The sequence below is a fragment of the Clarias gariepinus genome, chromosome 2, assembly GCF_024256425.1.
Source record: "Clarias gariepinus isolate MV-2021 ecotype Netherlands chromosome 2, CGAR_prim_01v2, whole genome shotgun sequence".
Lineage (NCBI taxonomy): Eukaryota > Metazoa > Chordata > Actinopteri > Siluriformes > Clariidae > Clarias > Clarias gariepinus.
In genome coordinates, this window is record NC_071101.1 from 17,498,282 (window position 1) to 17,518,349 (window position 20,068).

A 20,068-nucleotide genomic window follows, 5' to 3' on the forward strand; every position below is an offset into this window, starting at 1 on the left:
TTTAAAAAAAATAAACAAACCTTTATCTATGCATTCAACAAGAGAAGAAATAGAACACAATACAGTTGTATTTTGCCTTGTGGCCTAAAGAGAAACCAATAGAAAAAAAAGAGAGAGTAAATTTTATGTTACATCAGTAAGTCACTGTTTAAAATGAAGAATGAAAAAATTGGTTTAACTGTATAACAAGTTGCTACATGCTGCATACTAGATGGTTAATAATAACAAGGCTAATATAAAGAAGAAGAAAAAACAATACTCAGTTGTGACAAAATAGTTAGCGTAGTTGGTCTGTGTTTCTCTTTAGGTCAGGTTCTGCAACTTGACTCTGGACGTGTATAGGAACAGCAGTAAAAAAAACTATAAAAACACGTGACCAGATGGCGAGTTCATGAGCTTGCATTGGTCAGCCTGCTATGCACGTGCAGCCCACGGCGATGCTCTCCACCACGGTGCGGTAACGCGGCACGCACTTCTTCTTCTTCTTGCGGGGACACTGCAGCCGCCGCACCGGGATCTTGGCGTAGATGAGCACGCTCGTCATGGAGCGGTCCTCCTGCATGGTGAACGGGTTAATGCAGCCCGCGCATGCGCACTTGGCCTCCGGGATGTCGACAGGCCTGCGGTTCTCATCGTGATTGATCCTGTTGCAGCAGGACAGGGTGGAGCGGACAAAGAACGAAAACTTATTACTTCTCTATCAGATGTTGATGCAGTTAGATACAGGATGTGGGTATAACATACCCTATAAGTTACGCACGTTTTTTTTTTTTTTTTTAGAAAGTAAAGCATGCATGCAAACAGGTATTCAAACTGGTATCACTTTGCTGTGAAGTTTACAGTTACTTTTATGATGCTGTATCTTCTCATTTTGTATCCCATTAATAGGAACTGCGTGCAAACGTTTCTGAACCATTCTTTAAAAAAATTATCTTTATTTTACAACTTATCTACACTGTATTACAATGTATCGTTTCTTGTTGTTGCTGTTGTGGTGCACCTTTATTCGTTTCACATTTAATGTTTCTCTCACGTGGAAACATACGCTGAAAAAGATACAAATCTTAATGTTTCGACTTGGAAAGATTTCATACCACATATGCACATTTCCAGATAAAAGATATTTGCTAAAATAATCAGACGAGATACACTTAAACGAGATGCACCACACCAGCTAAATGTCTTTCATTACAGAGTGCAGAAAAAAAGATAAAAAGGAAAGATCAACTAAAATTCCGGAAGAAAAAATGTCAAAGTTTGTCAACAGGCTGGATTATCAACTTTTTAAGTAGAGATCACTGAAATGCCTTTGATTGTTTAAGAGTCAAAATAAAAGCAAATGCGTACACACTCACACACACACACATACACACACACAATGTGACAAGAACACACGATTTGTACTGAACATCTTTTTTTTTTCAATTACATTCTGAAAAAAAAAATGCACAGTTAGAAGCTCACTATTAATGTTCACACTATTAATAGCCTAACTAATTATACACTAAGGAATATCCGTGAAAGTGCCTTATTATGGCATTTATTAGTAAAATTACTTGCACAGCGTAAAAGCAAAACGTTTGCACGCATCCGTATAGAATTTTTTTTTTTTTAAGAATTACAATCTAATTAATCATTTCGCTAATGTCCTTAACTGGTCGTGTGGACCGTTTAATCATGAGGTACTAGGGGAAAAAATAAAATACAAAAATACAAAAATTCACCTGTATGACCACGGGGAGAGGCTCCGACTGTTGGACATCCACAGGTGGCGGTCCACCACGCATTTGCTTTTGGACAAAGCCGGGTTGTTCCTCACCTGGGACACCATGTCATCTATGGCCTTATCGAAGTCCACCTCGTGTTCTCCAGTTTCGGCTGTGTGGTCCCCGGTCAGTATGGGGTCGAGGGGAATCTGGAAAGAAGTGGCGTTGCGCTGCGGCTGCGCGTCCTGCTGGTCCTCCACTTTGCGCCTCCGCGCTTTGGCTTCTTTGCGCGCCAACGCCATGACCAAAACATCCGCCAGCATCAGGACCATTAACAGCTGGATGTGTGCGTGTGTGTGTGTGTGTGTGTGCGTGAGAGAGAGTATAACATTGAGTATTAGTTATAAACACGTTGTTATAAGTAAAGACTTTCTTTAAACAAGTGCCATAAATGGATTGGAAATGATCAAACCAGAAACGCTACTGATTGCGACTCACCTCGTTCCAAAATCTGCCCATGGTTTCCACTCAGGTCGCTGCGATTACATTTGGCACACGTGCTCGACCATGTATTAAACACCTTTTGGCGCAATCAGCATGCGTGTGACTACATACCAGGTTTTGTCAACAGGTGAGGACACACCTGTGTTGGGCAGCTGAGGGTGGAGCCAAATGAGCGTGCGGTCAATGAGTACACACTACACCACTGCTGTAAATATGAGGAAATCAACACAATACAGAACAGGACTGGTTTTAAAACTGCAGCTCACAGTACTAATACCCTAAGGACCCTTGTGCCCACCTTTACTTATCAATATGCTCCTCCAGTGAGTACAAGCTGATCAGCATGGGAAGAATATCAGAACCGGAAGCATGAAAATATATCAATCATTCAATCAAATTCAAATAATTTGCAGCTTTTTCTGGACTATACTTGCTTGTACTGGTTCGAAGCAACTTGTTGTCAAGTTATGGACTAAAAATATCAAACAAAGTTTAAAAACAGAGTAGGGCATTATATGCTATCTAAGTGGGCAAGAAATATTGAATCATCACTACTTTGTGTCTTATTGTGTTCTCCTTGTCTGCTTTGCCTCTTTCTTACTTAAATACGCCCTTTATTTCTTTTTCAGGAAGTTCTTAAGCCCTGTTACCACAAAGCAAACAAACAGTACTTTGAAGGTCTATAGATGTACTCTGGGAACTCTCTCTTATAGAACATTGCCTGCCGCTACGTACATGAGCCATCCAAGGTTTTGTCTTTGATCCTCTTTTATTGGCATGTGCTTCTTTTCAATGGATCCTATTGAGATGACCAAAGAAAGAACACCTGTTTTTGAGGCAGGTTAGGGCAATTCATTAGCGAGACTTCCGCTTCAAAAGAGTTTTTAAGTGTGGTAAACACTCAGCTGTAAAAAAAAAAAAAAAAAAAAATGGCCCTGTAATAGAACTTAGAGAGAAACAAAATATATAATATAGCCTACTTATTCTTGTGAATAACAAAGGAAACAGTCTAAATATGCTACATAATGTCCATAGTATTTATCACAATAAACCTGTGATGGGTTTTATATGAAATAAAAAATATAGGATTGTTCCATAATGCCACGCAAAGGAGCTTGAAAACATAAAAGCAGCAGCTTAAGGAGTTGCAAAAATATTTATAATCCGAATAAGTAAAAGGAATTAGATATCTTAATTAAAAAAAAGGAAAACAACTACAAATAAGTTATTATAGTCTGGTATTTTTAGTACCGAATGTTGCTATCTTAGAAATCATTGAGTAAGTGCGTAAGTATTGTGCAATCTTTAAGAATGATAATTTACCACAAAAATATATAAGCAAAAATTCCATTGTGCAAAACATTATCAAAATAAATAAATAAATAAATAATGCAAGCAAAATATAAAGAAAATAAAGAAATGTGCTACATTAATCGAATCATTTCATAGGAGATATCATGTATGCATACTTCTACATTCCTCTTCATGTTACACCTCTTGGAAGGTCATGTAGTAAATTATTATTATTAATATATTTCAATATGTACAGTAATGTTTTCTATAAGAGTAGACCAAAATTTAGAAAATAGGAAAAACAAACACATCCTGTAATTCAGTAAACAACTTTAGAAACAATAACTTAAAGTAATTTTTTTTTTTTTTTATCGGTCCCTTACGTCAATTTTCCCACACTTTTTTATCTCAGTGCTTCAGATCACTAATGTTGGAGGACATTGGGTTATTCTCTGCTTTTTTAACATCCCACCACAGCAGTGACATGAGGACTAGACTTTTTTTTATTATTATTTAGTCATTCAGATGTCAATTTGATGTGTGCTTGAGATCACTGTCCTGTTGCATGACCCAATCTTAGTCCAGCTTAAGTTGCTCACCAGGGGGCTTTAGATTTGTCTCAAATGTATTTTTATATACATGGTGTCATCAGTTCCAAGGATATAGTTCTAAAACTTTTGTGGCTAGGTCAGATGCAATGTTCAGATGCAGCCATGTTTAATTTAGAGAGACAGTTTTTTTCCCCTAGCCACTCTTTTATAAAAGCCATTGTGGTTCAGTCTTTTTTCTGATTATATTGTCATCAACATAAACACTTAATATGCTTACAGAGGCATAGGTCATATGATATCAATCTTGTTTATTTGTAACAGTCTGACTTGACCTTGGACTTAACTTTCTGGGACAACTATTTGTTGGAAGATTGGCAACTGTCTTGAAAGCTTTATATTTAACAATTTTTCAAACTATCATTTTCACAGTACAGTACACTGGTACATTTTAAATTGCTTAGAGAGAGCATTATAACTGTTTGCGGATTGATGAGCAACAACATTTGCTTCTTTAAGATCATGGCTGATGTTCTCTTTTCCTGGCATGATGTAGACACACACCTGAATGCCCCGGACCTGCTAAAACTGTATAAGAAAAAAACCTGGCCTTGCTCTTTCATTCCTTTTAGAAGTGATTTATTTTTTAATAAAACAGGATTGGTCCATTCTTGCAAAAATTATAAGCAAAACATTCTGAATAATAAATTCTGGAATTAACACCACTGATAAAGGTATTCACTTATACTGCAATAGAAGCAATATTCAACTTCAATTTTTTTTGAAAGTCACAATTGTCTATATGCCATGTTTTTAAAACCCACCTGGAAACCCAAAAGCTTTATTTATTCCTCATAAAACAAAAGAATATGCTTCCAATCTCTCCTCCATTGAAATTTACTCTTGCACTCGAGGTTTATTCGGTCTGTGGTTTAAGAGCAGAGTGTCTTTTGACAGGTTTTTCAAAAACTCTAGGATGAGACATCTTATACCTTATTACCACCTGAGTCTTTTTATTGACTTGGAACAAAGCACACACATCCGCTCCCTTCATGTGTTTAATTGTTTTAAGTGTCTCATATTTCTAGCATAATAGTTGATGTTGTGTCCGAAATTCAGATTTATGAAAGGCAACATTATTTCATTCAGCTGTCTGATATGTGAAAGGCAACCTTTTTGTAGTTCACATGATTTATGAGGTCAGGCAATAGAAAAGGGTGCATGAGAAGAAGTTGAATTTATCAAAAGCTGTATTGTCTTCCGAAATAAATGTAAATTTTAAGACCGGAATACTTTACACTTAAATAAAGTAACACTTTGTGTGGTACTTTTGAAACCAATTTGTAAGATATATTACAAAATATGTGGCAGGTTGATACATTTTTTCACAATTTTTAGCTGTGTGTGTATTTTAAAACAAACCAAAAAATATTTTAAGTAATGTAATTATTAAGATGATGACTCTTTAAATTGTTTGGTTTTAACATAATGTCATGTCATTGTAACAAAATATCTTATTTTAGTATTAGTGATGTTCTATAAAGTTAATAATGAATAGTGAATAATATTGATTATCTTGTTACAATGGCATCTATCAAATAGTGAAAAAATGAGCAAGCTTTAGGATCATAAGGCCCAGATGGTGATGGTTAGATGATTTGGTTGCATCTCCAAAACAGCAGATTTTGAGGGGTGAGTAAGAACATATAGTGAAGCAGTGACAGTATCACGAGGGCCCAAGGCTCACTGAGTGTGTGTATGTGTGTGTGTGTGTGAAAAGTGAAGCGTAGCCCATTTGGTCAAAAAAGAGTGTTTGTAGAAGAAATTGCGGAAAAAGTAAATGCTGGAACTACTGTTTGACCACTTTGGTGGCCCCTTTTTTAAGGCTGTTTTATATATATATATATATATATATATATATATATATATGTGTGTGTGTGTGTGTGTGTGTGTGTACTCACTGCCTGGCCAAAAACAGTTGCCATTTCAGAAGGGGTCAAATCAATTGATCAAGTAAAAAAGACATTAATTTACTGGAACTGGGTTAAGTACATATACGCTTGGTAAAAAGTTGCAGCCACATTATAAATATAGTACAAGTACAGTATGAAACCTGTGCCAAGTTGATTCAGATGTACATTCAGGGGGTTTCTCTGGTGGTTCTACCCCCTATAGTCCAAAGGCATGCAAATTAGACTAATTGATGTTCCCAAATTGCCCATAGTGTGTGAATGAGTGTGTGTATGTGTGTGTGTGTGTGTGTTGCCCTGCGATGGATTGGAACCCCATACACAATGTACCCTGCCTCGTGCCCTAAGTCTCCTGGGATTGGCCACTGCAACCCTGTATACAAGATAAAACAGTATAGACGATGAGTGAGATTTTTACACTCACTCAAATGTATACACTACAGGCATTTTGAAAATACAAATCAGCCCACACGGAAACATTTATAAAAATATATATGTTTATAAATATATGTTTATGTATATTTTTTATAAATAAAAAGCAGTTATGGAACTGATATTGGTAAATAAAGTTAAACGTAATTAAAACTGTTGATTACCTTGTGAATTTTCTCTGAGCTTTGAGAAAACCTGTAGGACATCTGTATTGTGTTAGGTTAGTTGTGATTATGTTTGAAGAATAATAGTCTTGTAAGAATTCTTATCCAATACAATTATCACAATTATTTAAATTATTATAATATAATATAATTATATATTATAGCATATATTAACATTGTACTGTATATACGGTTTGCAAATCCACAGTAGTCACATTCATAGTCACCACTAGATCGCGCACTTTCTAATCCCGCTTATGAGCTCAGTTCTCGCGATATTTGCGCCTCGACTAATTCGAGCGGAAGTAGAACTGCAGCCTCTTTTCCGGCGGCCATAGCGGAATAATCGGTAGGGTAAGCGCTGTTGGTGAATCTGTAAAAGTTCTATCTTTGTCCATCCGCGCCATTTAACTGTGTAAAAGATCCAAATCCCTGTTCGGTGATAGAGGATGTTATAAATGTTCATAAAACAGTGATATTTGTCAATAAGATTCACGCAAACACACCAATTTACACGCCGAAAGGACGACCTAGCATAGCGATGCTTAGCATTCTGACACCGCTGTGTGTAGATGAATGTATAGCCAGATGTTTTGACTTTAGTGAGAACGCACAGATTATATCGATAGTTAGTGTGTTCATATAGGAAGTGAAATAGTGGTTTGGTTATATTTAATATGTTATTGGTGTTAATAAAACGCTTCTTGTAGCTGACGGCTACTCTTCACGTTCTCTTGTTATGGCAACTAAATGATCTCGCATGGTGACATGAGTTAACTAGTCAGCTTATTTTATTTATTTACTCTTTTTACTTTTAAGAGTTTTGATAATTTAGGATGTGTTTATGCTGCCAATGAAGTTATTTTATGTTTTGGTTACTAAAAACTTGATGCACAGTTTGAGCAGCAGTTAGTGTCTCCAAAAGTGATGTCCCAGGTGCACAGTGTGTATGTGTGTGTGTGTATATATATATATATATATATATATATAAAGCTTTGTTGTGCTTTGTGTTAGTGGACTGACTGGTCATCTTTTTTGTCATCCACAGCCATCATGAAGATCAATCCGTTTGTGACCTCCTCCCGGCGTAAGAACCGCAAGAGGCACTTCAATGCCCCGTCACACATCCGCAGGAAGATAATGTCTTCACCTCTGTCCAAAGAGCTCCGCCAGAAATACAGCGTAAGGTCCATGCCTATCCGGAAGGACGATGAGGTCCAGGTAAGTCCTGTTTGCACTGGGGGGATATTGTCCTGTCTCATGATCCCATTTTATGCTCAAACCCAGCTTGCGCTGTCTGGTGTAAGACCAGTCTTTAATTGTAGTTTTGTTTGGTAAAATTTTTATCATACCCACCAAACAACCGTAACATTGACAACTGACAGGTTAATGCTGACTTCACCATGGAGCAATAAAAGGTGGTCTGGTCTGATGAATCATGTTCCCATTATGTGGATGATCAAGTGCGTGTGTCACTTACCTGGGGAATAGATAGCACCAGGATGCACTTTAAAAAGACGTCACGTTGGCGGAGGCATTCATATGAATGTTACTTTGACATCTACCATCTAAACATTCCTGCTGACCAAGTACATCCTTTCATAGAACCAGTATTCCTGGTGGCTTTGGCCTCTTTTAGCAGGTTAGTTTGCCCTGACACAAATGGTTTGATGAACACAAGAAGAAGTTTGAAGTGTTGCCTTGGCCTGCAAATTGTGCAGATCTCAATACAATCAAGTATCTGTTGGATGTGTTAAAAATGAAAAAAGTTTGATCCATGGATACCCCACCTCGCAAGCATCTGCTACTGATTTGGTCCTAAGTTCTACAGTACATCTTTAGGATTCTTTTGGAGTCCATGCCTCGTTGGGGCTGATATGGTGGCGAAAGGTGGGATCTCCTCAATATTGGTTGTCTGGCCATAATGCTGTTGTTGATGGGTGAAATGGGACAATGGAGAACATTATGCAGCACAATCTCTTGCATGAATTTGAGCAAAGATTTTGTGGTCTGGTACAGAGTGACAAAATGTAAGATGTCAGTCTAAAACCAGGTTCAATCAGTGTCGATCAACTGGCCAGTAAAAAGAAGTCATATGCTGTCTTGTGTTGGACATGCTATAATTCAGACTTCTATTTAGTGGTTTCTGGTCATCTTGACATTTTTAATGGCATAACGTCTAAGAATTTTGGGATGGGTAACAGTATAGGACACATTTTACACTATTTTACTTTTATACTTGCATTCATATTTGAAATTTTGCATAAAAATATTTATTCCTACCTCAGTGTGTGGTAGAATTGATTGTGTATTCGACAGCAGTATTGATGTTTGTTTCTGCTTTAATCAACAGGTGGTTCGGGGACACTACAAAGGCCAGCAGATTGGCAAAGTTGTCCAGGTATACAGGAAGAAATATGTTATCTACATTGAGCGCGTGCAGCGTGAAAAGGCCAATGGAACCACTGTCCATGTTGGCATCCACCCTAGCAAGGTAGGAGACACAAGGGTTTTCATTTAGGGTGTTTTTACATTAGGCATGATTGGTTTGTACGATGCCCAGGAATGATTTCTTGCTTTTCCCTCGGCTGGGCAGCATTTACATTTTTTTTTTTTGCTTGCGCATTTACATTCACTGATGGAGCAGGTGGCAGAATGTACCTACTTGGTTTAAGTTGCCATGATGCACAAGAAGAAGAGAGTAGGGAAGGGTTAACTTCCGCGCTATGCCTGATGTTGATATTTTGGAGAAACTGTCAAAAGCAACACACTCACATGCCTTACTACTTTATCAGCTATGGCTGCGTAGGTTAAAGGATGAGATTGGTGCGTGCTTTTTGAGGACAGATTTTATAGGAGACAGCACTGACAATGCGTCTAAACTGCAATCTACTTTCGTGCGCAGGTATGATTGGCTTTTGTGTCTAAATCGGTGACCGAGAGCACCTCTTCAAGCGGAATCTGGCACGGTTCCCGATCATGGGACAATTGTGTTCATCAAAATGAACCAGACTTTAGGGTCAAGTGTTTGATCCCCCTTGGAATCAATCCTGGGGCCCTAATGTAAAAACGCCCTTAGAGTGAATTTTTGGCAGTATTAGACTTTAAAGATGTTTAGGCTTTAGTGTTCCATGCATGTTCAATTTTGAGATATTTGGATTGTGTGTATTCACATAAATGCATTCAAGATGCGTTTAATGCGCAAAAATTTTTAGCGTTGGTGTAAACACATCCTTTTCTCTACATCCTGTTTAATAACTAAAACCACTCTCAAAGCATTATAAGATGTGGCTTTAGACCAGGGTTCCACTTTTTGGACAACTGTGCACATCTTGTGTTCAGTCTGCTGTGTTAATTGTGTCCCTCAAAAAAGTAGCCCAATGTGTGTGTGTAGTGCCATGCCTGTGCAAGTAAGGACATCTTCAGACTAAACAAACTTAAGCTATGTCTCAAATCACATGCTTGTATAATATTCTAGTCTGATTTTAAAGACAAAACACATTAACCAATGTCACTAGAATATAAAGGCTTATTGTTTTTTTCTTTTTCTTTTTTTAAGGCTTAAAACCTGCTGACAGTGTGGTTTTGTGTGTTTATACTCTTGTGGGTGTTTTACATTAGTACAAGTATTCTCGTACATACAAATGTCAGCTCACAGCTTAGAAACACGGCAGAAAATTTAAATAAGAAACATACACAGCTTGTCTCAAATGTTTTCAGGTAGGCTTTTAGGTGATGAAGTCAAATTAAGTATGTGGAAAAGGGTTATTTATTTATGCAAGGAGTCCCGTAAATAGAAATAAAATAAGTTAATGTTACGAGTTACAGATGTCGTTAAAGAAGACTAAGTGCACAAATCCAATGCACACAACATTTAGGAGTAAATGAGGTCTTGGATGTGTCTGTGTAATTTAGTACAGTGGTTCCCAACCCTAGTCCTGGGGACCCCTAGTTCTGCTTTTCTCTGCTCCCAGCACACATGATTTAACTATTCAGCTAATAACCAGACGTGGGTGTGTTGGAGCAGAGAAACACTAAAATGTTTAGGGCACTGACGGGGTTCTTCGTGACCAGGGAAGGGGAACCACTGATCTAATAGATATTTATTTAATCAGTAAGGAGCCCTACACACCACACTAATGTGTTTAGTTTTCATTAGTGGAGAGCACACCTTGTGGAAGGGAAGCTGCTTTTAGTTTGGAAATGACCCTGAGAGGACAGCTTTTTTCTAAACTCCTGTACTTTCTGTGGGGTGCTTTTTATTTATTTTTATTTAGTGTTTATGCACAAGTAAAGGTGATATTTGTTTCCTTTTTAAAAGGCATCAAGCTCGGGTGGAGTCGATTACCGATTCTAAAGGCTCAGCTGAATTAAAAATGTTTTTTGTTATGACCAGAGTTAACAGCACTATCAAGAGCCCCATGGCAATGTGTTAAAAACAAGTTGGATAAAAATCATTAAATTTAAAGACCCTTTGCGGGGGAGGATTTGTAAGTGATCGCACTTACTGTTGAGGGGGCGGGGCAAATAGGCTGCGTGTGAGATTAAAATGCACATGTATAGCGTGCAGTACTTTTGAATATGCCCATGTCTGAAATGTAGCCAATATTGTGGTAAATTAAGCACGTGGTAGCAATTGTTTTGCAGCCCAGATAGAAGTGGCCTTTTTGAGTGCTGTGAGGTAAAGATCTAGATGATGTTTGCTTTACTTTGTCATATGGTACTTTATATTATAGAAGCTCTTACTCGGCCACAAAAGTGTTTATTCACTGTTTTTATACACTGCAGCAGTTTCTTAGCAACACAGTTTCTTTTGTTCATTGTTACTTCAGGCAAGGAAGGCAATGCCAAGCTTTTAGGTTAAAATTTGTTTTAAGGCTAGAGAAGCATTTGTGTTAACTATAAAGGTTGTAAGAAACATTTTTGCTCTTGAATCGATAACATTCCTAAAATGTTTGCTATAGACAGCTTGTGGTAATCCTTAATGTTAAGCTTCTCTAGTCCAATTTTGCTTTAGGCAGATAGATTTTTTGTATACACTACAAATCTAAGCCTGCTCCTCTTCTTTCCTGCTTACAGGTTGTGATCACCAGGCTAAAGCTGGACAAGGATCGCAAGAAGATCCTGGAGCGCAAAGCCAAGTCACGGCAAGAGAGCAAGGATAAGGGCAAATACAAGGAGGAGACTATTGAGAAAATGCAAGAGTGAACATTACCTTTTTGCTAACAATAAACACCTGAGTAAAAAAAGTTTTTTTGTCTGGGGTTTTTTTTTGTTGGAAATTGTGTGTAGCGTGATTCATACAATTTATTATTTTTTTAACTAACCTGCTTTAGTGAATTTAGTAGTTTGTTTGATTTCATTAGTCGGAGATCCTTTATACTTATGTACTAATTTCCTAGCTAGGTAGAAATATTTGCTAATACATGCAATATATGCTCAGCCAAAACTAGCTTGTTAATATCTGACATTAAAGAATTAGTACATTGTTGTTGAGTGATTGTTTTGAAGTGGAGTTTGAGCTCATGATCAGTTGTCCCAGAACTGGAACCACCACTGCTGATCTACAGCACTTGAGTAGAACAAACCCAAAATATGTGGTGTTTTATTATAGCTTTACACAATTGCAAAATCTGGGAACTGGGAAAGGGGAAGTGTGAATTTAGAGTTGAAGTAGATGTATTAACATTTTTATATTAGATGTGCCATTTAGTGTGGAAAAATAATTGTGTGAGCGGCATTCCCTACAGTAATCCCTGAACAGCTCATATACTTGCTGGTAGACACGTGTCCTCCGCAAAATGCACATCACCATCAGTCGGCAGCTGTGGACGACACATCACTCCACACAGATCCGACTCCTCCTTGAATAACATTTTAAAAACTGACTCCTCTCATTAAATAACACTCATTCAAAAATCTGACTTCGTGAACGATACATCATGAGTCGACCCTTATGTGAATCACACAGTTCCAACACAAGAACCAACTATCTAAACCTTGCTTAAACGACGCTTATTTAAAGAACCGGTACATACTTAATGAGCCGATTCCTCACGAACGAAACACTTAAAGAACCGAGTCCGTAAACGACTCCTCACTAGTGGCAACAGCTCCAACGGACGCAGGAATAAATAAATAATTGGGGACAAAAACCTTACAGATGCTTCTGGGCATTTACATTTGGATGTCATAAGTACAAGGATGTAAAAAGAACATAAAAATATATTCAATGTAAGAGTTAAAAAAGAGAAGCGTAACAACAGTTAGCAACAGTGGCTCCACCTACCGCCTGGAGTCACGTGACCGACACTGGCTGCTGTTGTGAAGTTTGTGGAAGTTTGGTGAAACCTGCTACAGAGCTTCTTATTCCATTAAAACTACTCTCCTTCTACTTGGTTAAAGAAAGCAAACAATGGCGGAAACGTCTTTTGTAATCTCAATTATCGTAATGACGGTGTTTTGGGGCATTGTTGGAGGAGTGTTGCCGTGTTTTATTCCTAAAGGACCAAATAGAGGGTGAGTTGATTTTAGCTTCGGAGCTAATCATCCTGTCTGAACCTGAAACTAGGAGTTATAAATAAGTTATTATAATTCTCCTGAACACGTGACACGTAAAATGAATTAGGCAGGCGCTTGATAACTTATCTAAACTCTTTATACAATATATTTGACATATTGTTTTAGGCTTAAACTTACTTCTGAACAAAGTTAGCAATCCGCTTAAGGAGGTGACAGTCACGTGACGAGGCTTCGCTCCACTGTGAGATTTCTTACACATTGTTCATGAGGACGTGAGGAAGAGAAGAACGATCAAATGATCTGTGACTGTCTTAAAAAATTAGCTGATTGTAGCTGTTATTAACTAGACCTATTTTTTTTCTATAAACGAATGTTAACAAAAAAAGTGGAACCTTTATGTAGGGAAACATTAATCATACAGGCTCCTTCATCATGACGCACAGGCTATGCAGCAGGAGTCACGTGACAGTCAAATGACTTGAGAAACCAGCTTCAGTATGGCATTTCATTTTACATGTTGGTTGAATTCTTTTATTTTAATATATATATATTTTTATCTACCAGGGTTATTGTGGTTATGCTGGTCCTAACTGCAGTTTGCTGCTACCTCTTGTAAGTATGATTTTCATCCATGCGACTAGGGGTCCCTTCAGTTATATCTTCCTTCTCTAACCCCAAGTATTCCTCCAAACTATGTAATTCTCACAGAATTATGTTCATGGTTGGCTAAAAGTCAGATGTAGCCTTTGGGTAACAGGCTCTACAATAATATTGATTACAGAGAAAAAGCACAGGCAGGTCAATTCAGCAGCCAAAAGACCTGTTTGGCCACAACAGAAATGAAAGGCACATGTACTGGATGATAAAAATGTCTAAAGTGAAAATTTATATATATATATATATTTACGACCAAGGGTGTGATGTTGTTTTCATACAACACCTTTTTTTTTTTTTAACAAATTATGATTCATTTGTTTATTCAAATTATGATTCATTTGTTATTTTGCTCCACCGACACATATCCAACACATAAGGCAGTGACCAACAATTCGTGTAATTAACAGGGGGAAGAGAGTAACATTTACCGGTACTATGTAGCCAAAAGGTGTAGAATAAACAATGGAGCTGGTTTCACTTTATATTTTAAAATATCAAATAGCGTTAAATGAAAAACTTGTGTGCGAACGACAGTGTAATTAATGGGACATGGAGTGATGTATATGGTTAAACGTCCTAGTGCACTTACCGTTCATTATCAGCACTCATGAAAAGCCCATTCTCCAATAAAATTATTTGGTCGGAACTAACTGTGGTATACATAATAATGTACTTCTTGATACAACAGTTAGTTTTACAATTGTTAATAATATTGATCACTATTTGTCACTTTTTAACCATTCAAAGTAATTTACATAGAAAATATTAGGTAAAATGAGCCATATTACCTAGATATTTATAAAAATGGAATCACAGTTTGTGGATGTAAAATGAAATTTCTGAAATCTTAAATAAATTAACTACAATTACATCATGAGATATAGAGGGTAAAAAGACCCCAAAATGATACATATTTCATATTTAAAGGGGATGTAAGCTCTATTATACTTTTTTATTATTATACTCTAAAAGTAGAAATGCTTCAGTTGATTAGTGTAACCATTTAGAGCAGGAACATACAAATTTGTTGCAGGAGGTCCAAGGTACATCAGAGTTTGTATTTCACAAACACCCTCACTGAACCTGGCAATTGACAGATTAGTTGCCAGTAAGCGAACAGAAAAATAACCAAACTGTACTGAACGCTGGCCCTACAGGACTTGGATTTGTGCCCCCTGATTTAGAGTTTTAAGTTAAATAAGCAGAAAAACGTCCAACCCATTAATTCAATTCAATTTTATTTATATAGCGCTTTAAACAATGGGCATTGTATCAAAGCATCTTCACAAAATTAGATGAAGAGAAATGTTTTAAAGAATTAAAGTTACCACATGGGGGCAGCACATACACTTACCGCCTCTTGTTCCTCATCAATGGGTTTTCCCAGATTTCACACAATTTATCAAGAGATGTTTTTTTCCACCCAGTTCTATGAGGTGTGTAGTAATACCACACAGGAAGTTTGTATTTTTTAAATGATCTGTTGTTGCGGAGGTGATGTATTTGTTTTGACCTCATGTCTGCTGTTTTTCTAGCTGGCTGATTGCTATTCTGGCCCAGCTGAACCCGCTGCTTGGGCCCACACTCAGCAATGACACCATATGGTACCTCTATCATCACTGGAATTAATTTTTAATCATATGCTCCTTGTCTAACGGGTAAGCATGCTATCATAGCTTAGCTTTTTCAGGTTACACTTATAACCAGTTCAAATTGGTAAATTAACAGTAAGCTATTTTTTTTTCTCTGCAGATGTGTGTATATGGACAAACATTCCTTTCATTTTCTCACAAAAGAAAAATGGAATCCTTGCAGTGCCTGGATCTGAAGTTCAATCGTCTTTTGATTGAAATAATGTACAACCCGAACAAATTTTTTTGTTGCTGTTGTTTTTATGTTTCTATCCAATGCCAAAACCCCATGTCCTTGTTTGTGGTTCTGTTAATGTGTTTACATGATCTTTTTGTATTTATGTAACTGAAAGGTGGAATAAAGATCTTTAGATGATGTAATTTGTTCCAGCAGAGCTTGTTTAATTATTCTTCATGTAATGAGATGTTTTAAAAGTCAAAAATATAGAAATTGTTCTTTAATGCAGTAAACAGATAGTGACTGTGCAGAACAACTTGATTTTCTCAAATGACAAACATTTCAAGACACATGACATTTCCAAGACACATCATTTATCAAAATGCATAGACTTGGTTAGAGACTGCAACCAAAAAAAAACAAGTCTGTGAAAAACTGACTTTAGTGGTAACTTTATTATTTTGTAAAAGTTTAGCGGTTCAAAAGGTTCACTATAAAAGTGATCAAATCGGTTGTTCCTAAAATATAACTGTTAAAAAATTAATAAAAGAATGGGAAATATTTTGTCATGATATTGTCATAGTCATATTGTCCGGCCCTGCATCAAACTCTGTCTACAACTTTCTATTCATTCACAAAGGCCTTTTCCTAAACACAACTTTATTTTCTGTACTGCCAGACAACAGGAGTCTTGCTCATCCTTAAATGTCTTTAGGGATTCTGGGTCGGGATTGGGTACACTCGCACTCTTCTTTATGCACACGGCTACTCGACGGGCTGCTGCTGACCACCTGCTCTTTGGCTTGGCACACAGGGCAGCAGGCTGTAAAGCCTTTCTGTCTGCAAGATGTGCAGGATAAAACAAGCTGGCAGCAGAAATCAGTAGAGCAGAGCTGATACTTGTCCCACTGAGTCCCGCAGTACCTACAGTCTGTAGCAAATTGAGAGACAGGAGCAGATTATTTCCTGCAGTGTGTAACTGTAAACCTATATGGATAATACAATGGCTGAGGGTACAGATCCATGGTTAGTGTTTTTTTAATTTGATATTTTGTGTAAGGAAGAGATGTTAGACAATACCTGAGATGATGTCACTGTTGAAGGCGATTGAGTAACGCTCATCAAACACAAAAAGCTTGCCGCGGTAGAACCCGTCAGGAAACTGCTCCAGGTACTTATGAATGCCGCCCTTCAGCTGGTAAACTTCCCTACATACGTTCTGCACAAACACACCTCACTTATTTACTATTAATAAGAACACACTCAAGTCTTATAAACTGTACTTGAATTCTTTTAAATACTTGATCTTTTCATTTAAACTCACTTTCGAGCAGAGATATGCTGACCCTCGTTCACACCGTATCCCCCCAGTGCAGTACATCAGAACCTTCTTATTGCGGAACAGGTCCAGGTTCTTGTCCACGTAGTCAGGAAAGTAGCTGAATTTTCGGATATCCGGCGCCAAGCAATTTTTAAACTGACCCTAAAGGAAAAAAAGGATAAATAAATCAGTGCATAATAGACTATATAGCAATACTAACATTTCTTATTAAAACAGGCTTACTATTTTGCTCTCATAGAAGTTTCTACAGTCCAGCAAAATTGTATCATTGTTTGAGGAGCCATTTTTGAGGAGAGACTCCACCTCCTTGTGGAACTCTTGAGGGTCCAGATGTGTTCCTATGTGTGAAAGAATTCCACTTAACATCAGCTACAATATAAAGGTGTCCTTAGATTTCACCTATTTTCCATGTTTAGTTAAGAAAGTGATTTATATGGAAAATAGCAATAATCCCAATTAAGATGCATTCAATTCCAGGGTGGAATAATATAAAATGTTAAAAATAAAACTTGATTTTTCTCTACCTGCTAATTTGTAGGAGATTATATCTGGATCCACACCCATGGGGACGATTTCTTTATACACTCCAACCTTAAGATCACCAAAGCACTTAGCACCACCTTCACTGGTCTGAACATTAAAAAAATATATTATAAGTCATTTTCTAGAAGACTGCATTACAATGGGGAATAAATCTCATTTTTTCTTGTTTACCTTAAAATCTTCCACCTTCATTACTTGGAATATGGGATGTGCCAGCATTGCCTTGATGTAAAGGCTCGTGGCTGTTTTTGTTCCGCCAACTGTTCCATTAATGCCCTCTGTGGCCACGCGTACCTGCACGAGAACAAAATGTCATGCATTGAAAGACATACAGTACCACAGCAATACCTTAAAAAAAAAAGAGAAAAGCCTACTGTTTACCTTGCCGGTGAGGCGAAGCTTTGAACACAGCTTATTCTGCCAGTCACAAATGATCCTAGGCTCTTTTATCTGACAATAGCAATAATACAAGATGACTTCACCTGGACCTCTGCAAGCAATCATACAGACACATCATAAGCATGTAGTCATGTACAGACAGTAACGATCAAGAGCTGCAGAATAAAACCTACTCGCTAAGCTCGTCCTCGGAAACATGGCTTTTATCAGGCATCCAGAAGGGAGCATTCCCGTAGTTGTTCTCGTGGTCTTGTATGGAGCCATTAGCGTTGGCTTGCCTTAGCGTCTGATCCAGTGCTGCACTGGTGAGCTCGTCAATCTCGTTCGCATGGACATTGGAAACGTGCTTGTGGATGGACGAAGGGTCTGAGAATGCTTCGTCACAACAGAGCCAAAGCGATGAGGTGTTTAGTTCAGACTTCGGGGTCCTTTTAGACTCCACAAATGTTGCGAAGGTCTGAAATAACATAAAAGTTCAATAAGGAGGCATTTCTTTACATTTTTATCAGAAGTACTCAAGTCAATATATATAAAGTACAGTTGATGAATAAACTTTTGTTTGACTTGAACCTGGGGTTAAAGCTCAGGATAAAGAGGGCCAAGGGTAAATTTCAATGTAATGCTACCACCAGCAGCTTTCACTGTGGGGATTAAAATAGTGTCTGTTTGGGTGTCATCTGACCAAAGAACCATATTTTATTTTCAACACTGTCTTCAACAAATTCAAAATGGATTTCATAGCTATTCTATAAGAAACAGGCTTGTGAGGTGCTGTAAATTGGTTATTTTTGAGGCTGTTTCTTTTTTTTTGCTGGGATGGTCTGAAAACCAGTTTCATCATTGTGCTTTAAAAGTTTTGCAAATGCACTTGAAAATATTGTTCTTGCAAGAGCTATTCCGGAGCAGCTGAACATTGTCTTAAAATAAAACTGACTGTTGTTACTGAATCACCTAATGCCATATTTATTTCATTGGTTTAAAAAAAATATATAATCCAGTATCCAAAATTTTGACTACTGTATGTATTGTAATAATATCGTATCACCTACTTCCTATTGACTCCTGTCACTACTAGTCACTGACTTTTGGAAAACCTCCTTGGCGTTATTATAGTCTTTCCATTTTAATAATGGACTTAATGGTGCTCCATGGAATGCTTCTCCCCCTCCTTTTTTCCTGACAACCAAACCTTTAAATTAAAACCTTTTCTTCTTCTTTTTTTCTTTTACAAAATACAGTCCTGCAATTATGACTTTTTAAATTTATTCATTCGTGAATAATAAATACTACAGAGAGAAAGAGAGTTGAATAGTAGAAGACATGCCAGTGCAAGGTGCAAGTACGAAACATTAGACACAAAACATAACCACAATCAACCCAATGGAAACTATTAGGATTACCAACAGAAAAAACAGGAACATTCTGACATGCTGGTATCACTGACAGGTTTACTACATTTGATACTTCTTGTTTTCTGGTTCTTCTATACTGCTTATCTTGAACAGGGTGCCAATTCATTGCAGGGCACACACCTTTATTACAGAAGGAAAGCCACCAAGCATGGGGAAAGATTCCACACACACACAAACCTAAATTACTTTTATCCTTTACAATATACAGTATAATGGCACTCCTGATCATTAATATTATTTGCATATAAAATAAATCAACATACCTTCTTCTTTAAATAAGAGTAGCATTTGCGAGTGGTGGAAAACTCGGATTGCTCTCGTTTCTCATGTTTAATGCTCAGAGGATTAAGACTCTCGACGTCCAAATGAATAAAAACACTTTCTTCCAAATCTTCCCCGTCCATCATATTGTCAGTTAACTGAACCCAGTGCGCTTACAGGAGTTACAACACATGTATAGGCTAATTAACTCACTATAAAACACAACATTATTAGATATATAAGACTTTGGCCTTATCTAAACCCTGTGTATTCATTAAAACGTTTAAACAGGTAACCTGGTCATTTAAAACTTCTCCATGCAGCTCGAGGGGAGTAAAATAAAGACCAAGCCCAAATATCCACAAACATCCTACATCAGTGCACTACCTCTGGTGTAAAGCAACACATTTTACACTTTGTATAGTGCACTAGACATTCCTTACCTCTTCTATTTGAAAGTGATCCCAAAACAAAGGCTAGTTTGTACTTCCGGTTTGGAGGCACTT

The 20,068-nt window shown here is 37.3% G+C and overlaps 4 protein-coding genes across 5 annotated transcripts; 2 read left to right on the forward strand and 2 right to left on the reverse strand.

Moving 5' to 3' along the window:
• LOC128516752 (interleukin-17B-like) lies at positions 1–2,336 on the reverse strand. The gene is made up of 3 exons (XM_053490590.1): positions 2,205–2,336; positions 1,725–2,044; positions 1–644 (listed from the first exon to the last, which is right to left on the reverse strand). The coding sequence occupies exons 1-3, from the start codon at positions 2,223–2,225 to the stop codon at positions 407–409; spliced, it is 579 nt and encodes a 192-aa protein (XP_053346565.1). The 5' UTR covers positions 2,226–2,336; the 3' UTR covers positions 1–406.
• Positions 2,337–6,895: 4,559 nt separating this feature from the next.
• Positions 6,896–11,886, forward strand: rpl26 (ribosomal protein L26). 2 transcript variants are annotated; one of them, XM_053489673.1, is made up of 4 exons: positions 6,896–6,966; positions 7,666–7,838; positions 8,971–9,111; positions 11,697–11,886. In XM_053489673.1, exons 2-4 carry the CDS (start codon positions 7,671–7,673, stop codon positions 11,823–11,825), a joined length of 438 nt encoding a protein of 145 aa, XP_053345648.1. In that variant the 5' UTR covers positions 6,896–6,966; positions 7,666–7,670; the 3' UTR covers positions 11,826–11,886. The 2 variants fall into 2 exon arrangements, with proteins under 2 accessions (XP_053345648.1, XP_053345651.1); XM_053489676.1 differs by having other exon boundaries at positions 6,924–6,971.
• A 1,013-nt stretch (positions 11,887–12,899) lies between these two features.
• Positions 12,900–15,808, forward strand: atp6v0e1 (ATPase H+ transporting V0 subunit e1). Its single transcript, XM_053477163.1, has 4 exons — positions 12,900–13,136; positions 13,704–13,751; positions 15,332–15,454; positions 15,549–15,808. Exons 1-3 carry the CDS (start codon positions 13,033–13,035, stop codon positions 15,423–15,425), a joined length of 246 nt encoding a protein of 81 aa, XP_053333138.1. The 5' UTR covers positions 12,900–13,032; the 3' UTR covers positions 15,426–15,454; positions 15,549–15,808.
• Positions 15,809–15,838: 30 nt separating this feature from the next.
• On the reverse strand, positions 15,839–19,970 carry LOC128506615 (thiosulfate sulfurtransferase/rhodanese-like domain-containing protein 2). Its single transcript, XM_053477151.1, has 9 exons — positions 19,565–19,970; positions 18,063–18,346; positions 17,872–17,980; positions 17,662–17,784; positions 17,472–17,577; positions 17,170–17,285; positions 16,930–17,088; positions 16,686–16,824; positions 15,839–16,536 (listed from the first exon to the last, which is right to left on the reverse strand). The coding sequence occupies exons 1-9, from the start codon at positions 19,706–19,708 to the stop codon at positions 16,307–16,309; spliced, it is 1,410 nt and encodes a 469-aa protein (XP_053333126.1). The 5' UTR covers positions 19,709–19,970; the 3' UTR covers positions 15,839–16,306.
• Positions 19,971–20,068: the final 98 nt, after the last annotated feature.

What these genes read in the sequence shown, in the direction of transcription:
- LOC128516752 (XM_053490590.1), bottom strand. Translation starts at nt 2,225, where the DNA reads ATGGGCAGATTTTGGAACGAG. An exon ending in TGGGCAGATTTTGGAACGAG is followed by an intron (nt 2,045 to 2,204) that starts GTGAGTCGCAAT and finishes GCACACATCCAG; the next exon opens with CTGTTAATGGTCCTGATGCT. An exon ending in CTCTCCCCGTGGTCATACAG is followed by an intron (nt 645 to 1,724) that starts GTGAATTTTTGT and finishes CTGCTGCAACAG; the next exon opens with GATCAATCACGATGAGAACC.
- rpl26 (XM_053489673.1), top strand. Translation starts at nt 7,671, where the DNA reads ATGAAGATCAATCCGTTTGTGACCTCCTCCCGGCGTAAGAACCGCAAG. An exon ending in GGAAGGACGATGAGGTCCAG is followed by an intron (nt 7,839 to 8,970) that starts GTAAGTCCTGTT and finishes TTTAATCAACAG; the next exon opens with GTGGTTCGGGGACACTACAA. An exon ending in TTGGCATCCACCCTAGCAAG is followed by an intron (nt 9,112 to 11,696) that starts GTAGGAGACACA and finishes TCCTGCTTACAG; the next exon opens with GTTGTGATCACCAGGCTAAA.
- LOC128506615 (XM_053477151.1), bottom strand. Translation starts at nt 19,708, where the DNA reads ATGATGGACGGGGAAGATTTGGAAGAAAGTGTTTTTATTCATTTGGAC. An exon ending in TCCGAGGACGAGCTTAGCGA is followed by an intron (nt 17,981 to 18,062) that starts GTAGGTTTTATT and finishes GATTGCTTGCAG; the next exon opens with AGGTCCAGGTGAAGTCATCT. An exon ending in ACTTCTATGAGAGCAAAATA is followed by an intron (nt 17,089 to 17,169) that starts GTAAGCCTGTTT and finishes TTTTTCCTTTAG; the next exon opens with GGTCAGTTTAAAAATTGCTT.
- atp6v0e1 (XM_053477163.1), top strand. Translation starts at nt 13,033, where the DNA reads ATGGCGGAAACGTCTTTTGTAATCTCAATTATCGTAATGACGGTGTTT. An exon ending in CCTAAAGGACCAAATAGAGG is followed by an intron (nt 13,137 to 13,703) that starts GTGAGTTGATTT and finishes TTTATCTACCAG; the next exon opens with GGTTATTGTGGTTATGCTGG. An exon ending in GCAGTTTGCTGCTACCTCTT is followed by an intron (nt 13,752 to 15,331) that starts GTAAGTATGATT and finishes CTGTTTTTCTAG; the next exon opens with CTGGCTGATTGCTATTCTGG.